The sequence below is a fragment of the Oryctolagus cuniculus genome, chromosome 3 (assembly GCF_964237555.1).
Source record: "Oryctolagus cuniculus chromosome 3, mOryCun1.1, whole genome shotgun sequence".
Classification (NCBI taxonomy): Eukaryota; Metazoa; Chordata; class Mammalia; order Lagomorpha; family Leporidae; genus Oryctolagus; species Oryctolagus cuniculus.
In genome coordinates, this window is record NC_091434.1 from 166,514,858 (window position 1) to 166,537,298 (window position 22,441).

At 44.7% G+C, this 22,441-nt stretch overlaps 1 protein-coding gene across 2 annotated transcripts in view; it reads right to left on the reverse strand.

Moving 5' to 3' along the window:
* Positions 1-484: 484 nt before the first annotated feature.
* Positions 485-22,441, reverse strand: part of CEP41 (centrosomal protein 41) — a 46,721-nt gene continuing 24,764 nt past the window's right edge. For both annotated transcript variants that reach the window (XM_008258191.4, XM_070071309.1), the window contains exons 3-11: positions 20,468-20,515; positions 15,520-15,581; positions 14,525-14,603; positions 8,013-8,157; positions 5,202-5,353; positions 4,791-4,858; positions 1,984-2,098; positions 1,347-1,562; positions 485-686 (exon numbers count right to left, since the gene is read on the reverse strand). In XM_008258191.4, coding sequence (XP_008256413.3) covers positions 538-686; positions 1,347-1,562; positions 1,984-2,098; positions 4,791-4,858; positions 5,202-5,353; positions 8,013-8,157; positions 14,525-14,603; positions 15,520-15,581; positions 20,468-20,515 — 1,034 coding nt within the window. In that variant the 3' untranslated portion in view covers positions 485-537. The remainder of the gene's footprint in view (positions 687-1,346; positions 1,563-1,983; positions 2,099-4,790; positions 4,859-5,201; positions 5,354-8,012; positions 8,158-14,524; positions 14,604-15,519; positions 15,582-20,467; positions 20,516-22,441) is intronic.

The following is a 22,441-nucleotide window of genomic DNA, read 5'->3' on the forward strand; positions in this document are numbered from 1 at the left end:
TCATGGGAGCAAGTGACGCTCACGGGTGCCCGTGGCCGAACTCCCAGCAGCGGCTGCGAGGTGGGCAGTGCCCTGCCAGAGGGCCCGCACTGGGGCTGGGCCCACGGGCGGCTGGCACCCGCTGGGGACGACTCCTCACACCAAGCCTACCTGAACCCAAGAACAGCGAATGAAAAAAACCAGTGGGGAAGCACACAGCCGCAGCTGGGGCCGAAGCATTTACAAATAACAGGATACAGCTCCGACAAGCTGGGCCTTATTAGGAAGGCAGATCCTTTCTCCTACTCGGCTTCAAAAGACTTCAGGATCCTGTAAACAAGGGGAGCGCACTAGAGCCCGTCCCGCCTCTGGCTTTTGTGGTCACCTGTCAAAACCCCTCCCGAGCTGGCTGGGGGGAGAGGGGCTGGAGACGGGGAGAGGCAGGAGGGCCTATCCTGCTCTTTCCTCTGCAGCAGTCTCTGCAAATGACCAGCGTGGGCAGTGCTCAGGGGTCCGCAAGGAGGGAAAGCATTTATTTGACTAAGCAGGGCGAAGTCTTCACTTCCAGGGTTTGCCTTGTAGGTGGCTGCTGCCGACGGAGCGGGGGATCGGGTGGCCGGCAGGGCTCCCGGCGGGCAGGTTCTGGCCGCCGCGGGCACCAGGCACCTTGGAGTCTCTTCCAGAGGAGTGGGCTTGGTTCAGTCGGCCTGAAGGGAGCAAGAAGAGCAGAGCTGCAAGGAGGCAGGGTCCATCCGCCAAGTGCACTTTTAAGCTAATGACGGCTAATGACGGCCTGCAGCTGTTTTACGCTAATGAAGTCCTACGCAGCATCTACTCCAAGCTAGGATCCCTGAGATCAACTGGAAGCCGAGGAAGGGGACAGGGATGGAGGGAAACCCAGGCAGCTGTCCTGCCTCCCTCTCCGTCATCCCCAGCTTATCCGGTCTGTCCCTCATTCCTTCGGCAGGGAAAGGGACAGGGTGAGGTGTGCTTAGGGGGAAGAGAAGGTAGTGGGCCAAAGACAGGGTAGGACTACAAATCACTAAGGCTCTTGGCAGTGGCTTAGATGTACCCAAAAGCAGCACAAGGAAACAGAAAGTGCCAAAGAAGCAAAGCCTTGGGCTTTGCTTTCCAACTGCCCGAGATGCACACACTGATGAGCCCTCTTCTGTCGTCTGTGTTCAGTGCCCCGTTCTTGCGGTGTCTGGGATCACCCCTCCCCCTGCACCTCCACACGCTATCCCACATGCTGCCCCACAATAGTGTGGGAATTGGAATGCAAACAGCGAAGCTTCGCCTGTGATGAGGTGATGCTCAAAGCTGCAAACATGGAGCCCCACGGGAAACATGACGTCGGCACATCTTACTGGGATTGTCTGCAGGGCCCTGGTCCTCTTCCAGGTAATATTCTATCTTTTTTAAGTCTTCTGGAGTAAATCTCCACTTATTCTCGGCCGGGGAGGGCGGTGCTTTGGGGCTGGGTCGTTTCCGAGCAGAACCGAGAGGCAGTGCGTGCTGGCAAGACGCCGGCAGGGAACCAGTGATCAGTCCTTCCGGGAATTTCTGAGCTAAGACTTTCAGACCTGGGTAGAGAGGAGCAAGATGAAGAAACAGCATTACGAGGCGAGGCTGGGTCAAAACCCAGGGAAAAACCTGCATGTCTTCTAATCTTCGGTCATCAAGTTGAGGCCAACACAAGAACGTGCGATCTTTCTTAACAGTTTCACCATCCAGCGAATTACAACAGTTGTTTTCGTGGGATTCCAAGAATTCCACAACTTGAGCCATTGCTCAAGTCTTCAGCATTCTTCAGGGCCCTGAAACCACATCGTTCAAACCGTGTGCTGACACAGCCAACGGGGGTCTCCCAGCACTCCTGACCCTCTCGGCCAGTGCCCTCGCCTCTCTTTCCAGAAAGCTACCATCTGAGCAGTGAGAAGAAGGAGGTGGTGGGAGGAGGACGAGGAAAATGCGGAGTCCTTAGCAGGATGCAGCTTTGCTTACCTCCAGAAAGCATGAAGAGGTTCTCAAAACCCCGCTCACACATGGTGGTGGCCGCCTGGCTGGCCAGTCTCTCGTCGTCATCGTAGAGAATGATGATCTTGCCGTGGGCATTCTTCTAAGGATCACTTGCGTTAAGGTGCCTAGATTCAAAGAAACTCCCAAGAACAAAGAGCTGCCAAGGCTCCCCTTCCTGAGATCAAGGGAACACAGATGAGCCCATTCTTACCCATTCGCCAGCAGTTACTAGGCTTTTTTTCCTACCACCAAGATCACATCAGCTGGCATTCTTTTCTGCTGTAAACTACTACCATGGTTCAAGGTGGCACTAGCTACCTCCTTTAAACCCTCTGGCTCTTGTATCTTTTACAATCTTAGAAAGCAGATATTATAACTTTTTAATTTTTTATTATTTTTTCTTTTTTCTTTGACAGGTAGAGTTATAGACAGTGAGAGAGAGAGGGACAGAGAGACAGAGAGAAAGGTCTTCCTTCTGTTGTTTCACTCCCCAAATGGCTGCTAAGGCTGCCAGGAGCCACGTGCTTCTTCCCAGTCTCCCATGCAGGTGCAGGGCCCAAGCACCTGGGCCATCCTCCACTGCCCTCCCGGGCCACAGCAGAGAGCGGGACTGGAAGAGGGATTAGAACCCGGCGCCGATATGGGATGCCAGCGCCACAGGCGGAGGATTAACCAAGTGAGCCATAGCACGGGCCCCGCAAATATTCTAATTTTCATTTTACAGACAAGATAGGACACTGTCTACGTCCATTGTGTCCATGGAAGCCTTATTTGTATTGTTAAGAAGGTGGGAGCCACCTAGAAGTGCAGGACTGAAGAATGAGGGGTGGACATCTGGTGCGGTGGTTAAGACGCCACACGGAACACCGCATCCCCTATCAGAGTTCTGGCTCTGCTCCTGAGCCCAGCTTCCTGCTAAGGCAAGTCTGGGGGGCAGCAGGTAATAGCCCAAATAGTTGGGTGGCTGCCACCCACATATGACATCTGGATGGAGTTGCTGGCTCCTGGTTTTGGCATGGTCTGGCCCTGGTTGTTGTGGCCATCTGGGGAGTGAACCAGTGGGTGGGATATTGCTTTCTTTCTGTCTCTGTGCCTTTCAAATAAATTAAATTACAAGAATTTCAAAAAAACAAAGTGCACATTGTGGTACAATGGGTGAAACTGCCACTTGAGACACATGTAAAATCATCGAGTGCCTGGGTTCATGAACCAGCTCCTCTTCTGATCCCGTTTCCTGCTAATACGCTGTGAGGGAGAGGCAGCAGATGGTCCAGGAACTTGGGTCGCAACCACTCAGGAGGGAGACCGGACAGAGTCCTTGGCTCCTGGCTTCTGCCCAGCCCAGCCTTGGATGCTGCAGACGTTCGGGGAGTAAACAAGCAATGAAAGATCTGTGTGTGTGTGTCATTCTACGTTTCAAATAAATAAATAACATGCAAAACCCCTATAAAAATAGAGGAATGATTTCATAAATTATAGTAAATATGAAGGTATTATACAACATCAAAAGCGGTGCTTATAGGGCTGGTGTTGTGGCCTAGTGGGTTAAACCACTGTTTGGGATGCCAGTGTCATCCAGGATCAGAATTCTAATTCGAGTCTCACTGGCTCCACTTTTGATCCAGCTTCCTGTTAATGTGCCTGGAAAGGTGATGGAAGGTGGCCCAAGTACTTGGGCCCCTGCCACCCACGTGGGAGACTCAGGTTGAGTTCCTGCCTCCTAGCTTGGGTCTGGCCCAACCCTGGCTGTTGCAGCCATTTGGGGAGTGAAACAGCAAACAGAAGATAGCTCTCTCTCTCTCTCTCTCTCTCTCTCTCTCTTTCTCTCTCTCTCTGTCAGTTTGCCTTTCAGATGAATAAAAAAGTAGTTTAAAAAGAGACTGTGTAACTTAGGGAAATATGTCATAATATGAAATGGAAAAAAGTATGATACTAAAACTACATACAAAATATTTCAACTTTCTTTAAAAAGTATATAGAAGACAGTGCAAAATAAAATATACCAAAAATGTAGTAGGGGTTGTTCAACTGTGTGATTATATCATATTTCTTTTTTTATATTTCTCAGCATTTAAATTATTTGCTGCCTATATGATTTTTTTAAAACGATTTATTTATTTATCTGAAAGGCAGAGCTACAGAGAGGCAGAGGCAGAGGCAGAGGCAGAGGCAGAGAGAGAGAGAGAGAGAGAGAGAGAGAGACTGAGAGGTCTTCCATCTACTGGTTCACTCCTCAGATGGCTGCAACACCTGGAGCTACGCCAATCTGAAGCCAGGAGCCAGGAGCTTCTTCCATGTCTCCCATGTGGGTGCAGGGGCCCAAGCACTTGGGCCATCTTCCAGTGCTTTCCCAGACCACAGCAGAGAGCTGGATCAGAAGTGGAGTAGCTGGGACTTGAACCGGTGTCCCTATGGGATTCTGGCACTGCAGGCGGCGGCTTTACCAGCTATGCCACAGCACCGGCCCCCCTATATGATTGGAAAATTAAAATTTTTAAGAAGAAAAAATTAGAAAAAAGATTTACTTGAGTTCTACTTAAGGGAAGGCTTTTTGAGGCAAACAAAATAAAACAAGACAAAACAAAAAGGCCTTCAGACAAACTCTCAACAGATCACAATCCTTAACCTAATGTTTTCTGGCCCAGTGAATGTGATTTGGAAGCATCTGCCTAGTCAGGATTCTCAGTAACAGCTAGGAATCTGGGTAGCTCAAGAGTTCCCTCACAGTTCTCTTAAATCTGAATCTTGTAATTCTCATACTGCCCAACTCCTTAAACTGCAACAAAGGATACGTACTCAAGAATATCATTTGAATAAGGGTTCATTGTTCTAGACAGGGTTGCAATTGGGTAACTGTAAGCTGCAAAGAGAAGAGAATATTGAGGAAATCTGTAGCTCCCTTAGTACAACGTGGCCCTACTTCCCAGCCACAGACTGACCGAGCCACAACCCTAAATCCTTTCGTGAATGTAAAGGAAGAGGTCCCTGTGACCAGAGTCCCAAGCTTCATTTTGCTGTGTCTTACGCTCCGTGCTGGGCCCCTGAGGCACCTGAGAACACAGGCGGCCCTTCTCGGGACGTCGTGGCGGAGCAGGCTTCTGCAGCGGGCCCAGCTCACATGTGCCTTCCTAACTGCTGACCACGGGCCGGGGGCAAGCCCGCTCTGTTCTAGGACCAGGGCGCCGAAGCCCCCTCTCTCTCACCTCCGATGATGTGGCACTGCTGGTAGGAATCTCTGTCGCGCACGTCCAGCAGCAGGAAGGGGCAGTCGGGGTAAGGCCTGTCTTTGGTGCTGGGCTCTGCTCGCTTCACCAGCCCTTTGTCCAGGTCCAGCTCCCCAACACCACTGATGACGCTGCAAGGGAAGAGCGGGTCAGGAGCAACGAGGCTTAAAGGCCAAACGTGCGTCTTCAGAATCGCATGGCGAGTGTCTCTCCAAGATACTTCACAGAAAACCGGAAATGGACATAGCGTCTCCGCTCTGCCTCCGAACGCTGGGTCCCACAGACGCCTCTCACCAAAGAGGGGATCCAGAGCGCGTGCGTGCTGAGCCTCAGGCGGTGCGCCTTAGCCCACAACATGGCTGAGGGGCACGTGCTGCAATCGGTGGGAGAAAAGGGGCAACGGCCAAGCCAGTGGAATTTTGAGGACAGCGAGAAAGCACAGCAAAAGCGGGGGAACAGCACAGGGTCCTCAGGACAGGAGAAGTGGAAGGCATTTCCACCTACGGTGTCTGTTAACTCGCAGCAATAATAATCTCCTGTCGAGGTGTACAGTGACCCATCCAGTACAGATAGTGAGCCTGCGTGCTGGCAGTAGTTAACAGCAGTTACTCTGTCTCACAGGGGACAATGTTGAGGTTGAAGAGGCTGTTAGACTGCGTAGCAGTCATTTGATGAGGCGGACAGAGAGCTGGGATTAAAATGATGACATTCATGCCTGAGAGTTCTAAGACTAGTAAGTCACTAACATTGGTTGCCATCTTAATATTACAGATAAAACGTGGGGAAAACAGGAATTAAAGGAATAAGGCTGGTGTTATAAACAAAGTGGCAAGCATTGAATTATCTGTATTGGGACAGAAGGCGATCACTCTCCTAGAAAGTATTTAGGCACTTAAGCTAGCCTGCAGATCAGTATGTGACATGGTTCCTTTCCTATCTCAGCAAATCAAATTTTGCATTTAAATCCCTTAAACATGATAGCGCTATACTATGTAGTGCATATTTCAATGGACCATAGGAGAAAAACAAATCTATGTAATACGAAATTACATCCTCAGTGGAATTCCTGTTTGCCTATCTCTTCTTGAATGTAAATGTAGTGTCCTTTCACAAAAGTAGCTGTAAAAAATAAAAATAATAGAATTGATGGGAGCCAATTCTTTCTCTAGTACAACCATTTTGGGATGGAAGATCAGCACCAGTTTATAACCAATAGTTACTATTTGTGAGAAGTCCAGCTCGGAATAATGGCCACGTGGTGAGTCCACGGAATAAGAAGCGACAGCCACGTGCAGTTTCAGAATCAGCGCCAAGCACTGCTTTCACGCTCCTTGGCACCTGTTCACTATCACAGCACTATGTGTGGCACTGTGACTAATTCTCTAATTCTAGCTTTTTTTTTTTTAATGTTTATGTCTTTTTACCTACTTGAAAGGCAGAGGGAAAGGGAGAGGAGGAGAGACTCACACACAGAGAAATAGAGACAGAGGGAAAGAGAAATATCTTCTATCTACTGGTTCACACCTGAAATACATGCAACAGCCAAGGGTGGTCCAGGCTGAAGCCAGGAACTTGGAACTTCACCCAGGTGTCCCACGTGGGTGACAGGAGTTCAAGCACGAGTCTTCTATTGCCCTCCAGGATACATTAGCAGAAAAGTGGATCAGAAGCAAAGGAGGGGCCGACACTGTGGTGTAGCAGGTAAAGCCGCTGCCTGCGGTGCCAGCATCCCATATGGGAGCCGCCTGCTCCACTTCCGATCCAGCTCTCTGCTATGGCCTGGGAAGGCAGTAGAAGATGGGCTAAGTCTTTGGGCCCCTGCGCCCAGGTGGGAAACTTAGGGGAGGCTCCTGGCTTTGGATCAACCCAGCTCTGACTGTTGTGGCTGTCTTGGAAGTGAGCCAGCAGATGGAAGACCTCTCTTTCTCTGCCTGTGCCTCTCTGTAACTCTACCTTTCAAATAAATAAAACATAAAAAAAAAAAAAAAGAAAAAAAAAAAAGAAGGGCCGGTGCTGTGGCTCAGCAGGTTAATGTCCTGGCCTGAAGCACCGGCATCCCATATGGGCACTGGTTCTAGTCCCGGCTGTTCCACTTCCAATCCAGCTCTCTGCTATGGCCTGGGAAAGCAGGAGAAGATGGCCCAAGTCCTTGGGCCCCTGCACCCGCGTAGGAGACCCGGAAGAATCTCCTGGCTCCTGGCTTTGGATTGGCGCAGCTTCGGCCATTGCGGCCAATTGGGGAGTGAACCATTGGATAGAAGACTCTCTCTCTCTGCCTCTCCTCTCTGTGTAACTCTTTCAAATAAATAAATCTTTAAAAAAAAAAAAAAGAAGAAGAAGAAGAAGCAAGGGAGTTGGGACTTGACCCAGCACTCTGACATGGGATGCAGGCATCCCAAGCAGCAGGTTAAGCAGTGCACTTTGACATCTGCCCCATGCTTGATTCTAGACAGGGCAGACAGAAAGGGGAGGACATTTCACACTCTCTGAATCAGAAGACAATATGTGTAAACTAAGCCCTAGCACAGACTTACATATGGGAGAGCTGAGAAGACTGGAACTCAGGAGTGGAAGTTAGCACTCCCCTATTAATATATTCTTCCTCACTCAGAATACTGTGAGAAAGATTTAGGAGGGCGCATTTCTATGAGGAGAAAGCAGGAGGGCTGGGATGAAAGTGTGGGACTTTACTGCTGCCAGTTCTGTTCCCAAGGTGCTGAGCTCACTGAAACTGGTCTCCAGATGAACACAAGGTAAAACGTAGTGAGAATACGGATCAGCCCAGAGTACCTCTGGAGGGTTGAGCGGCTGGAGTCTCCTGCTCCCACACTGTTGGTGAACTGCACAGGGCTCGGGGGCTGCTCACCCGGGCTCCCTTCCCCGTTGGTCCTGGCAGCGACTTCAGCCTCAGGGTCCGGCGTTGCAGAGTCACTGTCTAAAATTTCCAAGTGAAGAAATAATTAAACTTAACCTCAGGATTTGCATTTACTTATTGGGTAGTTCTAATGGAATTAAGTCAAGCAAAGGAAATCTTATCAGTATTGAATTATTCTGAAGTTCTAAAACACAGGTTTTTCAAATGGTAGTGAACCCCAAGACACTTCTGACCCTTCTGGGGGACCTGAAAGGTGAATACTACCTTTTTTTTTTTTTTTTTTGACAGTCAGAGTTAGACAGTGAGAGAGAGACAGAGAAAGGTCTTCCTTCTGTTGGTTCACCCCCCAAACGGCTGCTATGGCCGGCGTGCTGCGCCAATCCAAAGCCAGGAGCCAGGCACTTCCTCCTGGTATCCCATGCGGGTGCAGGGCCCAAGGACCTGGGCCATCCTCCACTGCACTCCCGGGCCACAGCAGAGAGCTGGACTGGAAGAGGGGCAACCGGGACAGAATCCGGCGCCCCAACCGGGACTAGAACCCAGGGTGCTGGTGCTGCAGGCAGAGGATTAGCCTAGTGAGCCGTGGCACCAGTTGCGAATACTACTTTTATCCACAGGATGTCATCTGTCGTTTTTACTTAGTGCTGATAACGCAAAGACCAATGGCTGACAAAACTGTTAGCCTTTAGCAAGCGTCAGGGCCGTGGCACCGAACTTTATTAGCAATCACCGCACTTTTGACTATCACATACTGTCTCACAGTAAATTAATATGGCAGCCACAGTAAAGAAAGTCCCTCTAAAGCAGTAAAAGTTAAGGAGCTGTATTAAACCTCAGTGTTCTGTGTGGGGATGTGAGGAGTCCACACACAGGGAAGACCCATGGTCCTCTCAAGGGAAAGGACCAGTGCCACTGCTGAGTGGCAGCCACCACAGCTGCATTTGCCATGATTCCCATTTTACTTGGGAAAAAACTGACAGAAAAACTACGGTCATTTGGACTTGTGTATCTGCCAGACGTTTTCTCAAAAAAAAAAAAAAAAAAAGGAACTAAATGAGCGTGTCATTTCAAGAAGAACAACTGATGTTATTTGTTGCCGGTGATTAAACTGAGAGCAAACAATGCAATTTTGGAAACAGAATTACCATCAGGGATTGAAATATGGGCAACTGCTTTCCCAAACTTAAAGACTTTCCTGATAAGATAAATGGTGAAATCAACAAATGTGATGTTTTTGAAAGTACGCCATGAGATGTATCAATATTTGGAAGATCTTCGGAATTCAGTGAGCCAATAATTTCCAAAAGACCAATGCATGATGTTAAAAAAAAATCATACCCAAAGTGCAAGGCAGACCAATGGATTTAATTTAACACAGTATGAAAAGTTCGCCGATACAGCTTCAGATGCCATATTACAGCTGCAGCAACCAGTTGTCAAGTTTTGGTGTAGTATCAAAGAAAAACATGCACCATTGTCCGCAAGGTCTATTAAAATCCTCCTCCCTTTTCCAACTCTGGATTTTCCTCATTTCCTTCGACCCATAAGGCATACTGCCACACACTGAATGCAGAAGCCGTCATGAGAATCAGCTGTTTTCTATTAAACCAGGCACTGCAGAAATTTATAAAATAGGTAAAACAACACCATTTTCAGTAAAATTTTGTTTTGGAAATACAGCTGCTTTTCATAAAAATGTTTTTATGTTTGTAATTGGTGTAGTATTCTTATTTTAAGAGAATAGTTCATTTTCAATTTAAAAATTTAATGCACTAAATGTTAATAGACATAATCCACATAAATCAAGGCTCTTTGGGGTCTTCAATAATTTTTCAGAGTGGGAAGGAGACTGAAGTCAAAAAGTCTGGAGATTTGCTATTCTGACCAATACAATGAGAGAAGAAATAAAACTAAGAGGCCTAATGATTAAGAAGGATATTAAAATTGAATTTGCATACGATATGGTAATATGCCTAGAAACTTCAAGAATACTATTAGGATAAGCACAATAAATACAGTTAGATTAAAAAATACAAACAAACAACATATTTTTCTTATACATCAATTAGAAAATCACATGAAAAAAATCTCATTTACTGTAACTGAAGTTATAAAACAGTCTCGCAGAAATAAACCTAAAACAAATGTAAAGGACCCATTAAAAAGTTTTAAGTCCTTTAAAAGACTTATTTTATTTAGGAGACTTAAAGAAGACCTCAGTAGAGAGAGTGAGACACTCTGCATATTCCTCCATTGGGTGACTAAATGTGAAATGATGCCTATCTTTTCAGATTTATTTTATAACCTTAATACCAACACAAATGGGATTTTTAAAAAGGACATGAAATACATATTTACAAATACATATAAATTAAGGATAATTAGGAAAACATGTGCAGAACTACAACCAGAGCACTAGTTATAACAGAGAACATGGAAACAAATCCTAGAATATACATAAAGTTAATATACCCATACCACAAGTCAGTGGTACATCATACATCAAACAATATTATGGATAGTTTAAATGTAAAAAACAAAACAATAGAAGAGAATGTAGGTGGATCATTTATCTTAGATTTAATGAGTCTAAAGCAGTAAAAGAAAATCCAACAGTACAGACTAATAGATCTGATTATAACACAGGACCTGGTGTTGTGGCACAGCGGGTAAAGCCATCTCCTGCGACACCAACATCCCGTATCAGAGTGCCAGCTCCTCTGCTTCCCATCTGGCCCCCTGCTCATGTGTATGGGAAGGCAGCAGAAGATGGTCCCAGCACTTGGGGCTCTGCTACCCATGTGGGAGAATCAGCCCATGTGTTCCGGGCTCCTGGCTTGGTCTGGCCCAGCCCTGGCCTTTGTGGTCATTTCAGAAGCAAACCAGCAGATGGAAGGTCTCTCTTGTTCACTGGCTCTCTCTCTGCCTTTCAAATAAGTAAATCTTAAAAAACTAACACACAAAAAAATCAAAAGTTGAATAACAAATTAGAAAAAAATCTGTAACACACGAATGAGATAGTTTTTTAAAAATCAACAATTGAAAAAGAACTGTGTGTATCGGGTAAAAATGCCAGTAAGATTAAATGTTCTAAAATTGTTAATATAGGGCCGGCACTGGGCACAGTGGGTTAAGTTGCTATCTGCAGTCCCAGCATCCCATATAGGGGCCGGTTCAAGTCCTGGCTGATTCATTTCCGGTCCAGCTCCCTGCTAATGTGCCTGGGAAAGCAGCAGAGGATGACCCAAGTCCTTGGGCCCCTGCACCCATGTGGGAGACCTGGATGAAGCTCCCGGCTCCTGGCTTTGGCCTGGCCAAGCTGTGATCATTGTGGCTGTTTGGGGAGTGAACCAGCAGACAGAAGATTCTCTCTCTCTCTCTCTGTAACTCTGCCTTTCAAATAAATGAATGAATGAATGTATGAATAAATAAATAAATCTTTAAAAAAGTGATCAATTTTAAAACGTTGTAATATAGAAAGGAAGTGTCTTGCGATTCCAAATCTGCATGTCCTCAGGCCTCTTCCCCCATCTGAAACCACTGTTATGTATTTATGTCTCTTTCCAGAAATAAAATTACATACATTGGTGTATATTTTACTTTCTCCTCCTTTTAAATTCATACTGTTCTATATTTTGTGGTTTTGTGAGGTTTTTTTTATTGTTTTATTTTTACTTAATAATATAGCTCGCAGATTGTTACAAATAATCAAAGATTTTTCTCATACACTTTCAAGGGTTATTCGTTTCTATTTTATGAAGATATAATGATTCAGTACTCTTACAAAGTAGAAAGAAAAAGATGAATCTCCTGTTAGAAAAACGTAAAAAAGGGCATATAAAGTCCTTAAAAGAAGAAAAATGCATGACCAATGAACACACACTCACACAGACCCACCAAGTTCACAATCACTATCAAAAAAAATAAAACTATTATACCATTTTTCATTTATCAAGTTGGAAAGTATTTACCAAAATGATCATCACGCAGCACTGGCTAGGATGGAGGGAAGCAGGTCTGCTCATCTACTCCTGGTAGAGACGCAAGGAAGCAGAGCAACGTGGGAGAGGGCGTGCAGTTAGCACTGAGCCCCTGACTGGGCTGCACCCTTTGACCATCTTCAGGGAATAATGAGAATCACACACAATCTGCACATATTGCAGCATTGCTTTATAAAAATGAAAAGTTAGAAAAAAAGGGCAATGTCCCAAACAGAACTGAATTTATGCTATAGCCAAATGACAGACTTACGACAACACAACATTTACAATCCAGCTTTTGAAGTCTATTTAATGATATAGGAAAGTATGCATGGAAAAATGTTAATTGAAAACAGCATGATATAAAACTATACACATAGAGTATGGATTTGATTAGAGTAAGGAGTGAGATAAGGGGGAAACAGACCAAAATGTTAGCAGTGATTATCAGTTATTTTAATTTTCTTCTTTATACATTTTTGCAGTTTTTCTAATTTACCAGAAACATACTTTTATGTCAGGGAAAAGCAATAAACAGTGTAAAAGGAGATTTTTGTATTCCCTCAAAGATAGCCAATATGCATACAGATGTAATCTGTTCTACAGGCACTCCTGAGTGAGTTATTATCTGCGCAGAGCACTAGAAAAACACTAATATTACTCACACATTATGGTGTCCTACTTTACAAGAGCCTATTTTGCTGTGCAAATTTATCTCAGAAGAGAAAATTGCATGTGCCCATATGTTCTGGTGCTGCAATCTCAACAATGAATTAAAGGACCAGATCTAGGTGCTTATATAACCCGGTTAAAATTGGGAGTACTTGTACGAGGAGACTCAATTATCTCTGTTACAAAGAGCCCTTATTTCTCGGCTGTGTGAGAGGCATCTGTCAAAGATGAATTCCTGTCGCTTTCAGATTCTCTTTATCCTCCCTAACAAAAACCAGCCCAGGGAAGTGACAGCCGAGTCGCACAAAACCAGTGTGCAGACTTCCTGAGAAAGCTTGTCTTGCATCAGAAGTCAGATTCCTGACCTACATCAACCTTAACAAAACACACTGCCCTTGGATAAACAGCCCCATGTTGACCGCTGGCTACTCTGGGATGAAATAAAGGCCTTAATTCTGTGAATTCTTTTCATGAGTGGACAAGGAAGAAGTTTTCTTTTCAACTGCTTCAGAAAGAACTCTGGCGCCTGCCCAGTCCCTGCTCTTCCCCGTCCCACACCAGAGCAGGTTTCTCGCTCCCTCCGTGTCCCCTCATCTCCAGGCCCGTCCCTGGCTGCTCCTCAACTTCTAAGGGCCTCGCTTGCACGTGGACCTCCTGGGACTCCTCACCCCTTCAAGGCCAGGTCCAACACCTCAAGGAAGCCTACTTTCTACTGGCAAAGTTCCATTCCTTCCTCGGAACTCCCAGGCAACCTATGTCTCTCGAAAGGTGCAGGACCCCCCTTCAGGGTGCAACACAAGCAGTGAGAAGCAGCTGGCTGCTGCCAGGGACACTTAGCTTTGTGTCCCAGACCCGTGCTGCACCAGCTGCATCGCCTGCGGCAAGGAATTCAGCTGCTGAGGGGTGGGCTTCTCATGTGTAAGGTGTCTCATCCATCTGGAGCTTTTGAAAAGATCAGATAAGAAAACTCATGCAAAGGACCTAGCAATATATCCTTAAAAAAAAAAAAATGACAGTGCTGGGACCAGCGTTGTGGGGTAGTGGGTAAAGCTGCTGCCTGCAACACTGGCATCCCGTATGGGAGCTGGTTTGAGTCTCCGCTGCTCCACATCCAATCCGGCTTCCTGCTATGGCCTGGGAAAGCAGCAGAGGATGGTTCAAGTGCTTGGTTGGGCACCTGTACCCATGTGGGACACCTGGAAGAAGCTGTGGGCCCCTGGCTTCCATCTGACCCTGCTCTGGCCATTGCAGCCATTTGGGGAGTGAGTGAACCAGTGGATGGAAGATCTCTCTGTCTCTGTAACTCTTCCAAATAAACAAAATAATTTTTTTAAAGCGCCCTCCCAGGCCTCCATCACTGAAGTCTGTCATTTTAGTAATTCTGTGGTGTTATAATCATTCTCTGCACCCAACACATGTATGCGTGACTACAAATGCCATGGAAAGAGAGTTTCGTGTTCTGCTCATCTCTGTACTCTCGCAGTCTCTGTGAATCTTGTGTACACAGAAGGCGCTAACACATACCTGCTGAAAAAGTAATTCATATATTAAACATGTCTAATACATTCAGAACTGTAAGTGTTAGAGCCAGAAGCCACATGGCTTTTGTAAAGAAATGAGACTTGACAATTAAAATACCTGACAGCACTCTGTAAGAGTAACCACCTAATTACAGATAGACACATCCAGGCCCCTGGGGCCTGCAGACACAAGGTAAGGTTTACAGGGGCAGTGCACAGTGGGAGTACTTCGGTCAAACGGTCGATCCTCATTACCTTCTAGCCTCTGAATCTCCTCGGCGGTCACTTCCAGGGTCTGATCCGACTGATCGGAGAGGGAAGCAACCTGGATGACCTGAGAGAAAAGGGGAACGAAAGGTGGAGAGGTATGTGTGTCTGTTTTCAAACAGAGGCGTTCTTGTCTTTTACAAAAGACAGGGAAACAGCCAACGTCAAAGAACTCTTGTTTCAGGAAGCCGCTGGCGTGCTCATCTGCAAACTGATCTCGGGCCCCCTTACGTTTGGGGTGGTAATTATACTGCAGATAATCCTTCCAGAAGGAAAGATTCATTTAAAATACCACACAAGCAGCTTAAAAGACAGTTCAGGACAATAAACATGTAGGAGAGTTTAAAACTACATCTTTATACCTTCTGGTCCAGACATAACACATTATGTCTTGAAAATGCAATATTGACCTATAATAACATATGATGGCATCGTCAATTCTCCACACAAGGAAGAAATAAATGCGATTATGAATGTACTGACTGCAGCACGTTATAGTCATGTACGGTCTTCGTTTTTAAAAGTATTTTTCACAACTTAGCCCAGCTTGAGTTACACTGATAGAACTCTTGCCTGGGGAGAGACATGGTGTCTGTAAGTTTCAAATGAGAGGAGCAAGTGACTTGCTCAAACTAGCACAACGGCCCATGGTTGGATAATTTGGCAAAGAACTCAGCCACAGAAAGAGGGAAATCAGCTGGTTTCCACTGAGGAAAACATCCAGACAACCCAGAATGCAGAGCTCTGAGTTCTATATGTTAAGGTCTACAAAGAAAAAACATACGCCGTTAAATCTGATGAATTAAAAGTAGAGTGCATATGTATGCCATGGAATTCTCATCAAAGAAAAGAGGAAAACATCACAGCATCTTGTGTGAACGCACACACCACACAGTCCTCCCAAGAGGGGATTTAAACCCTCACTCAGTGCAGCAGCACAGATTAGACAGTCTTTGCTCCCATGGAAAGATGGTTCAACTTACCAGCTGGGCAAAAGTTGTAACTTTTAGTCTCTTGAAAAGCTCATCTTTTCTGTATCTATAATCTGAAAAGCAGGGGGGAGAGAAATATTTATCTATGTCAATTTCCCTTTCTTAGTGGTATCAATCTTTCCACTTGTCAAGTTTTGTCGTTATTTACACGCTTTTATAAATGGTAACCTCATTAGACCTCTGTGGCATCTTCAACTCAGGTGTGCCAGGCAGTACGGTCGTCCCTTCCCTTTTGCTCCCCTTGCTGTGGCCGTTAGGAAGCTTAGTCCATCCCCTTCCTTTTACTAAGCTGTCTCTACTTGGACCATATTGTATAGTGTAAGAGGCCTCAAATCCCAACCCAAACCGAGATAGAATAACCTCTGTACTTTACAAACGAGGACAGAGACCAGGGGCACTGAGTTGCCCCAGGCCATACAGCTGGAAAGATGGCTTATACTCAACTACTCTGACTCTGGCTTGAAAAGAGCAGTAATATTCCTGCAGTTCCAAACTACGCTGGAGACACAGGACAACACACTTGTGTATGTGTGTACCGGCACAAAGTCACGAGCAGTAGTGATAATGTGTCGTTATCAGTTTGTCTTCAACCCCACTTCAGTAAAACTCAACTCAGTTTTGCAAGATGAAAATGTTCTGGAGTTCTGTTGAACAATGATGTGAAGGTACTTATCACTACTGAACTGTATACTTAAAAATGGTTCACATGCCACATTTTATGTGCTTTTTACCAAAACCGAAAAGAAAATAACCTAAAGCACCCACACTGATTCAGCAGTATCTTCACAGGCGGGACGTAACCCACGCAGGAGGACTTCTGTATGCGTGGAAATAATTCCTCACATCGCATTGAACAGCTAATTCAAACTGGGCCCTTCCCACTTTACCTAGTGTCCCTCCCGGAGATACACACGAAAAGCCAACTTCCTCCTTTTCTGAGGATGACTGCCAGTTCTGGGGTGTTTCCAGTGTTGAACTTGGCCAGCCCTTATCCCTCCCTCCTCTTCTAGGCTTCCATATTGGCGCCCATGTTCCTTAAACACTGTCTAATTATTTCAGCACTGCTTAAGGTCAGCTGGGTAACTGCTACAGTCTTCACAGCACAAATGTCTCAAAAATCAAGACTCCTAGAGACAAAAGAAAGAACTAAAAGTATTGGTGTTGCTAATCATTTCCATGAATAAAAAAAAGAAAGAAAGAAAGAAAGAAAGAAAGAAAGAAAGAAAGAAAGAAAGAAAGAAAGAAAGAAAGAAAGAAAGAAACAGCACAGACCCAGTGGTTACTTTAGAGGATAAGAGAAACATGGTTTGCTAAATACCTTGACAGAGAAAGTCAGGAAATGACACTATACCTTAAAAATGAGCCCACGGTAAATATGTCAAAATGTTTTCTCACATGGAATGAAAAATTTCTCTGTTCTAAGATGCCTTAAAGAGAGCAATTTAGCAAACACAGCATTACTTCTAGAGAATTCTTAGCACAGTTCTTCTGGACATAACAAGTTACCAAAGATGCAGGGAGGGTCTTAAACCCGCTAGGATGTCCAGATTGGCCGTTCAGAGATGTTTAAGGCGTGCAGCTGAGTAACGACAGAGCTCCCCTCAACTGCCACCAACTCGGCCACCAAAAGTATGTATGTAAATCGAAACAGCAACAAATCGGCCAGCGCAAACAGTCAACAGCTTTCAAGTCGTCTGCACTGTGATATTTAATGTACCAATACTCTTTCGGTATAGCTACATAGCTTGAACTACTTCTAAATACAAAATGTGCACAATGAAACCCCTTTTAACTCCATAGAGAGTCCCTTAAACAAAAAAACAGCCAATGCTCTACTCCACCGGCTGGCGTTTCTACCACTACCATCCTCTCACAAGCACCAGAAGGCCCCTGCATGCTGGAGTCCGGGCTCCACGTACCTGGTTCTGGTTTGGAAGGACAGCCGTCAGCAGGACTTTCTGACATTATTGCTCAGAGATAAAAGAACAAACTAAATGTTGTACAGTTTTAAACTTTAAAAAAAAGAAAAAAGGAAGACTTGGAAGACTCTGTCAGTCTGTCCTCGCAAGAGCGAACAGAGCTTTGAGAATGCAGCTGCTGCTGTCGCTTCTCTCACACTCCAGGTGGAAAACAAATAATCCTGGTTTCAGATACGTTTATCAAGGTTTGCCTCTGCAGTGAGTCTGGGGTCTGAGGCTGTCTCTCTCGAGTTACTGGAAGGACAGAGACCTGACTATCTAGGATGGTTCACGCCGGGCCCAGCTAGTGTCATCTGACCACCAGGAATCAAGAACAGGCTTTGTAAACCGTCAATAGACACAGAGTGTCTGCTTTCCCCAGGCAGGACTGAGAGAATATTCAGATTACAAAGGGTTTGTGCGTTTTCAGGGTTCTGTTAAAATGCGTTATTAGCCAAGGGAAGTCGGACACACAGAGGAAGACAAATCAAAGGAAGTAACAGAGCAAGGTTTGTGATTTCACAGAAAGACATGGCATCTAAGGTAACTCGAGCAAAGCGATCGGTCTAGGGTGTCCTGAGACAAGGCAGTGTCTCCTCCCTTTCAACCCAAAAGAACACTTAACAACAGAACATGGGAAAAGAGAAGGAAATACCTTCCAAAATGCAATGCCAAAGCAGAATCTAAAGTAACTCTGTGAGGGAGTCGGCTCCGAGCGTGTGAAACAAGGTGACAGGCACCTCCGGCCTGACCACGAGGAAGCGCACAGCCTCCTCAGAGGAGGTGAGAGAGCGCTCCCGCGGACTGTGCTCCAGGGCTACTGCTTCTGGGAGATCACCTCCACTGAAGACTTGGGTAGTTTGAAAAATTCCTGACTTGAGTTTATGAACCAATTTGAAGAAACTGGTATCTTTAAATTAATCGAATTTCACAAGTCACAAGCCTGGCCTTTTAATCGCTCTTTTAAAAAGAATTTCTTAACTCTGTTTTGAGCTCCTTATTTATATCGATATGTTTAGTCCTAGTTATTGTTTATAATTTTTTATTGTAAATGACATTTTTTAAATTTAAAATTTCTCTGTATTGCTGGACTATAATCTTGATTTCTATATACTGTCATTACATCTAATCACCGGGCTCAAGTCAAATATTTCAATAGTTTTTCTGGGAATTATTTTGGGATTTTTAAAAAATTATCTTTTCTGCAAACAATCTCAGTGACTCCCCTCCCCCCCACCTCCATGAACTGACAAGGCTGTGTGATACAGTTTTACAGAGACACAGCGATGGCAGCCAGCCTCTTCTTGGTCCTGAGCTCCAGAGAAAGTGTTCAACATTTTACTGTTGGTTATGATACTCATCATCGCATTTTGTGGGAGATATTTTTTATTAAGTTTTCTTTCACTCCTAGTTTCCTAAAGTGATTTTGTAAAACCATGAATGGGTGTTGAATTTTGTCATTTGTTGTTTTTTGTATCTGATGGTTTTTCCTCATATTCACATTAATGTGGTAAAATACATTCATTGATTTTTTTAAAATGTTAAAACAATATTTTATACCTCTAATAAACCTTACATTGTACTTTTAGGGAATGTCCAAAACAAAGTTTTGCCAATCTGGGGCAGAAGGGGACACTTTTATGGGACGAATTTCTGGTGAGGGCATGTGAGCTCACACTCAGCCACAAACGGATGAGAGGCGAACGAGACTCCAGTCCCACACAGCAGCAGGCCAGCAGCTTCTGCCTGCCTTGGATGAATTAAGGCTGACGACAGAGAAGCACAGGTGAGTAAAGAGAATTTTTTGTCCCTGCAGTTTGAAAACTTATTATACATCTTGTATATATTTTGTATATCTTATATATCTTGTATATATACTTATATAGTAGTATACAATGCCTAAAAGGAAAAGGGAAGCTTATTGCAACATTATACATTTTTAAATAAATGTCTATGGCACTAGCCGTTATGGTTGAACATGACAAAAAAAAAAAAAAAAAAACAAGCAGAGTCAGTAAAAAGCTGCCTCGAAATCTACATTTACTGTCTGGAGCTTCCCAATACTGCGGCAATTCAAAAGGGACACTATCATTTTCACTTAAAAGCTCTGCTGTGTTAAAAAGTAGTTTTGGCATATTCTGGATTTGTGATTTTCTCTTCCAAGAAGATGCATACTACCAGAGCCAAGTTCTGAGCTGTGATCAGTCAGAGCGCCTCTGCACTACCATTAGCCAACCCTGCCCCTAACACAGGCTCTCCTACTTACGATGTGAACAGATCCATCTTAGGAAATAGCTGTTTCTATTTCTTTTTCAATTCTGGCCACAGTTTTGGACACAGATTGAAAAATGATGATTTTGTACAAGGGCAATGCACGCACAATGACTAGTAGCATTTTATTTTTGCAGATTAGTTTTTTAAAAAGCATGTACAGGAAATATGATTTTTAATTAAAAGAAAACAGACTACAATGAATTGATAATGCATAATAGTGTAGGGGTAAGCTTGCTTTCTTTCTCACACCTCTAAGTCTTTCTTACGTAACTTTCTAATTTGTACTTTCAAGAATGTTATGAAGGAAAATACTATTATCCCTTTCTCAGATATAGACAAAAATAGGAAGGTAGGAGATATTAAAAGGCCGTGAAAAAGGCCATGATGACAGCAGTACAATGAAACTAGAAGTCTTAGCTCCTACTGCTCAACCAGAGCGCACTCCACCACCACACCTCACTCCACTTTCCAACAGCAGGCTTGCCTATGGGATGCCAGTTGGGCAGAACTCACACCCACAGGCCACAGTCTTCGGAGCTGATTGGGATGGTGCCAGTGTCTCCCATGTCCTGCACCTACCAGGCTCACCTGACTCCCTCCACAGCTCTCCGTGTGTGTCGGCTGTAGAGTATGGCGGTTAGTGAAGGACTCACTTGGATAACAACTACAGAGTTCCATTTTTCCGTACCATCTATATTGTTACTCACTTTTTTTGATCTCCTCTAGCTTCTCAATGTACTTAGTCATACTGTTACCTGAAAAGAAAATAAGGATTTTTAGATCTGCAGAGAACAAGTATTCCCTAATATTTCCTGCCCCCTTTTTATAGGATTCTGGACAGTAGGTAAATGGGCCACACGTAGTAAATGGTCTTTTGGATTACACAGCATCATTAAAACATGAGGAACAGAGAGAAAGCTTTCGGTTAAATGTGTCTAAGCTGGGGTAAAATGCCCAAAAATCATTTAGAAGTCCCAGGCAATAAAATGATCATTTTATACCAATTTGTTTTTTGAGTCAACACTTTCCTGCTCCTTTTATTCCCCTGTAATCTTTTTTTTGTGGGGAAAATAAACAGAGGAGGGAAAAGAAAGAAGAAATGTTCCTTGAATGTCTAAAATGCGCCTCTGTGGCCACTTTAAGCAACCCTCTCCTCTCCCCTTCGTCTTTGTGGTTTCCTCCTCTTTCCTGAACTTGGTCTTCCACTCTTCGTGCTGATGTTGGAGCCTGAACCAGACCACACAGTCTGTACACTAGCATTCACTGTGCCTTTGATTTGCTGAGAAATGACAGCAGATTCCCACCCCTGCGGACAGCCCCCAGACCCCAGCCCGCAGGTTTTACAGCTTGGTTCTACAATACTAAGTACTGGCTGAGGTGGTATGGAGAGTTTCCTTACTTTAAAACCGGGCCAGAATCATTCTGGTTTCCAAATGGATTAAATTCTAGCCCTCAAGCCAGAGCTATTATTATTATTATTTTTTTTTTTTACTGGGCATACTTCAGTTTTATTCAGTTCAACATAGCGAGCTCTCTCTGGCCCCTAAAAGGTATGGCAAAAGGAAATCATTCAAAATAATTTCTCATTTCTAAAATGGAGCTTCTCACTTCTTAAGTCTTTAGGATTGAGTTAGATTTAGCCCCAACTTCAGATAAAGGAAATGCTTCCAGTCAATGGCAGGTACTGATGTCTCCTGGGACTGTTGAACTCCTCTTTACACTTAGAAACAGAGAAAGCAAGTCCTTGCTCCAAACCCCAAAACACTCCTTTATTGTGAAATGTTTGCCATGAATTCATCCAAGCGACATGTTTTTATTTACTTATTTTTACACCTTAAGACGTACATTCTCAGTATCAGGGTCAGAGAGGATTCAGCACAGTCCTAGATCCAGACCGCGTCCTCCTAGAAGCTCAGAGATTAGGGCAGCAGGGCTGCTAAGACTGGAGCCTTCTCAAGAGATGCCCGGTCAGTCTCAGAAAAGGCCCGGATATCACCAAAGAACAGGATTAGATCTTCTGTGGGTTCTTCAGACTGGAAGAACAAGGTCCACCCAACCTCCAGAGCAGAAGCCACGAATCCCTGCTGAAGACACAGCCCTCTTCCCACTGCCACCCAGAACTGAGGACCCAGGGGAAGACAGCACATCATACATCCTTCAGCTCCCACAATCCCACTCCCAACACATGGTACACTGTAGCCCCGAGTCCCTGACAGCTGTGCGCTGTTGACACAGAGGTTCGTTTCTTCTGGCTAGGGAATCTTCAAGCAGTCTAGTCAGAAAATGGAGAAGCAAAAAGGATTATTGATTCCTCTGGTGACACAGCAAGTTGATGACTAAGCCAGAGTTTGCGTTCCCTACCTCCTGGCTTCTATTAGGGCTCACAAAATACCTGGCTTTTCAAGTTGTGTTGTTTTAAAAACATGATTCATCATGAGATATAGCTGTAGGAAGTGTTACTTCTTTGATAGTGACAGGTGGAGACCACCTTATGCTGCAAATTCCCTGGGAAGTATAAAACACTACATACGGCAAACAGCAGCCAACTTTATATAGCCTTTATTATTAAAACAGTACATTTCCAAATGCTAGCAGCTTCTGCTAACAAAGTGTCTCAAATTGATTTTTTTTATTAATGATCAACATTTTCCAGAAGGTTTACCCAGCACTTCACAGGGCAC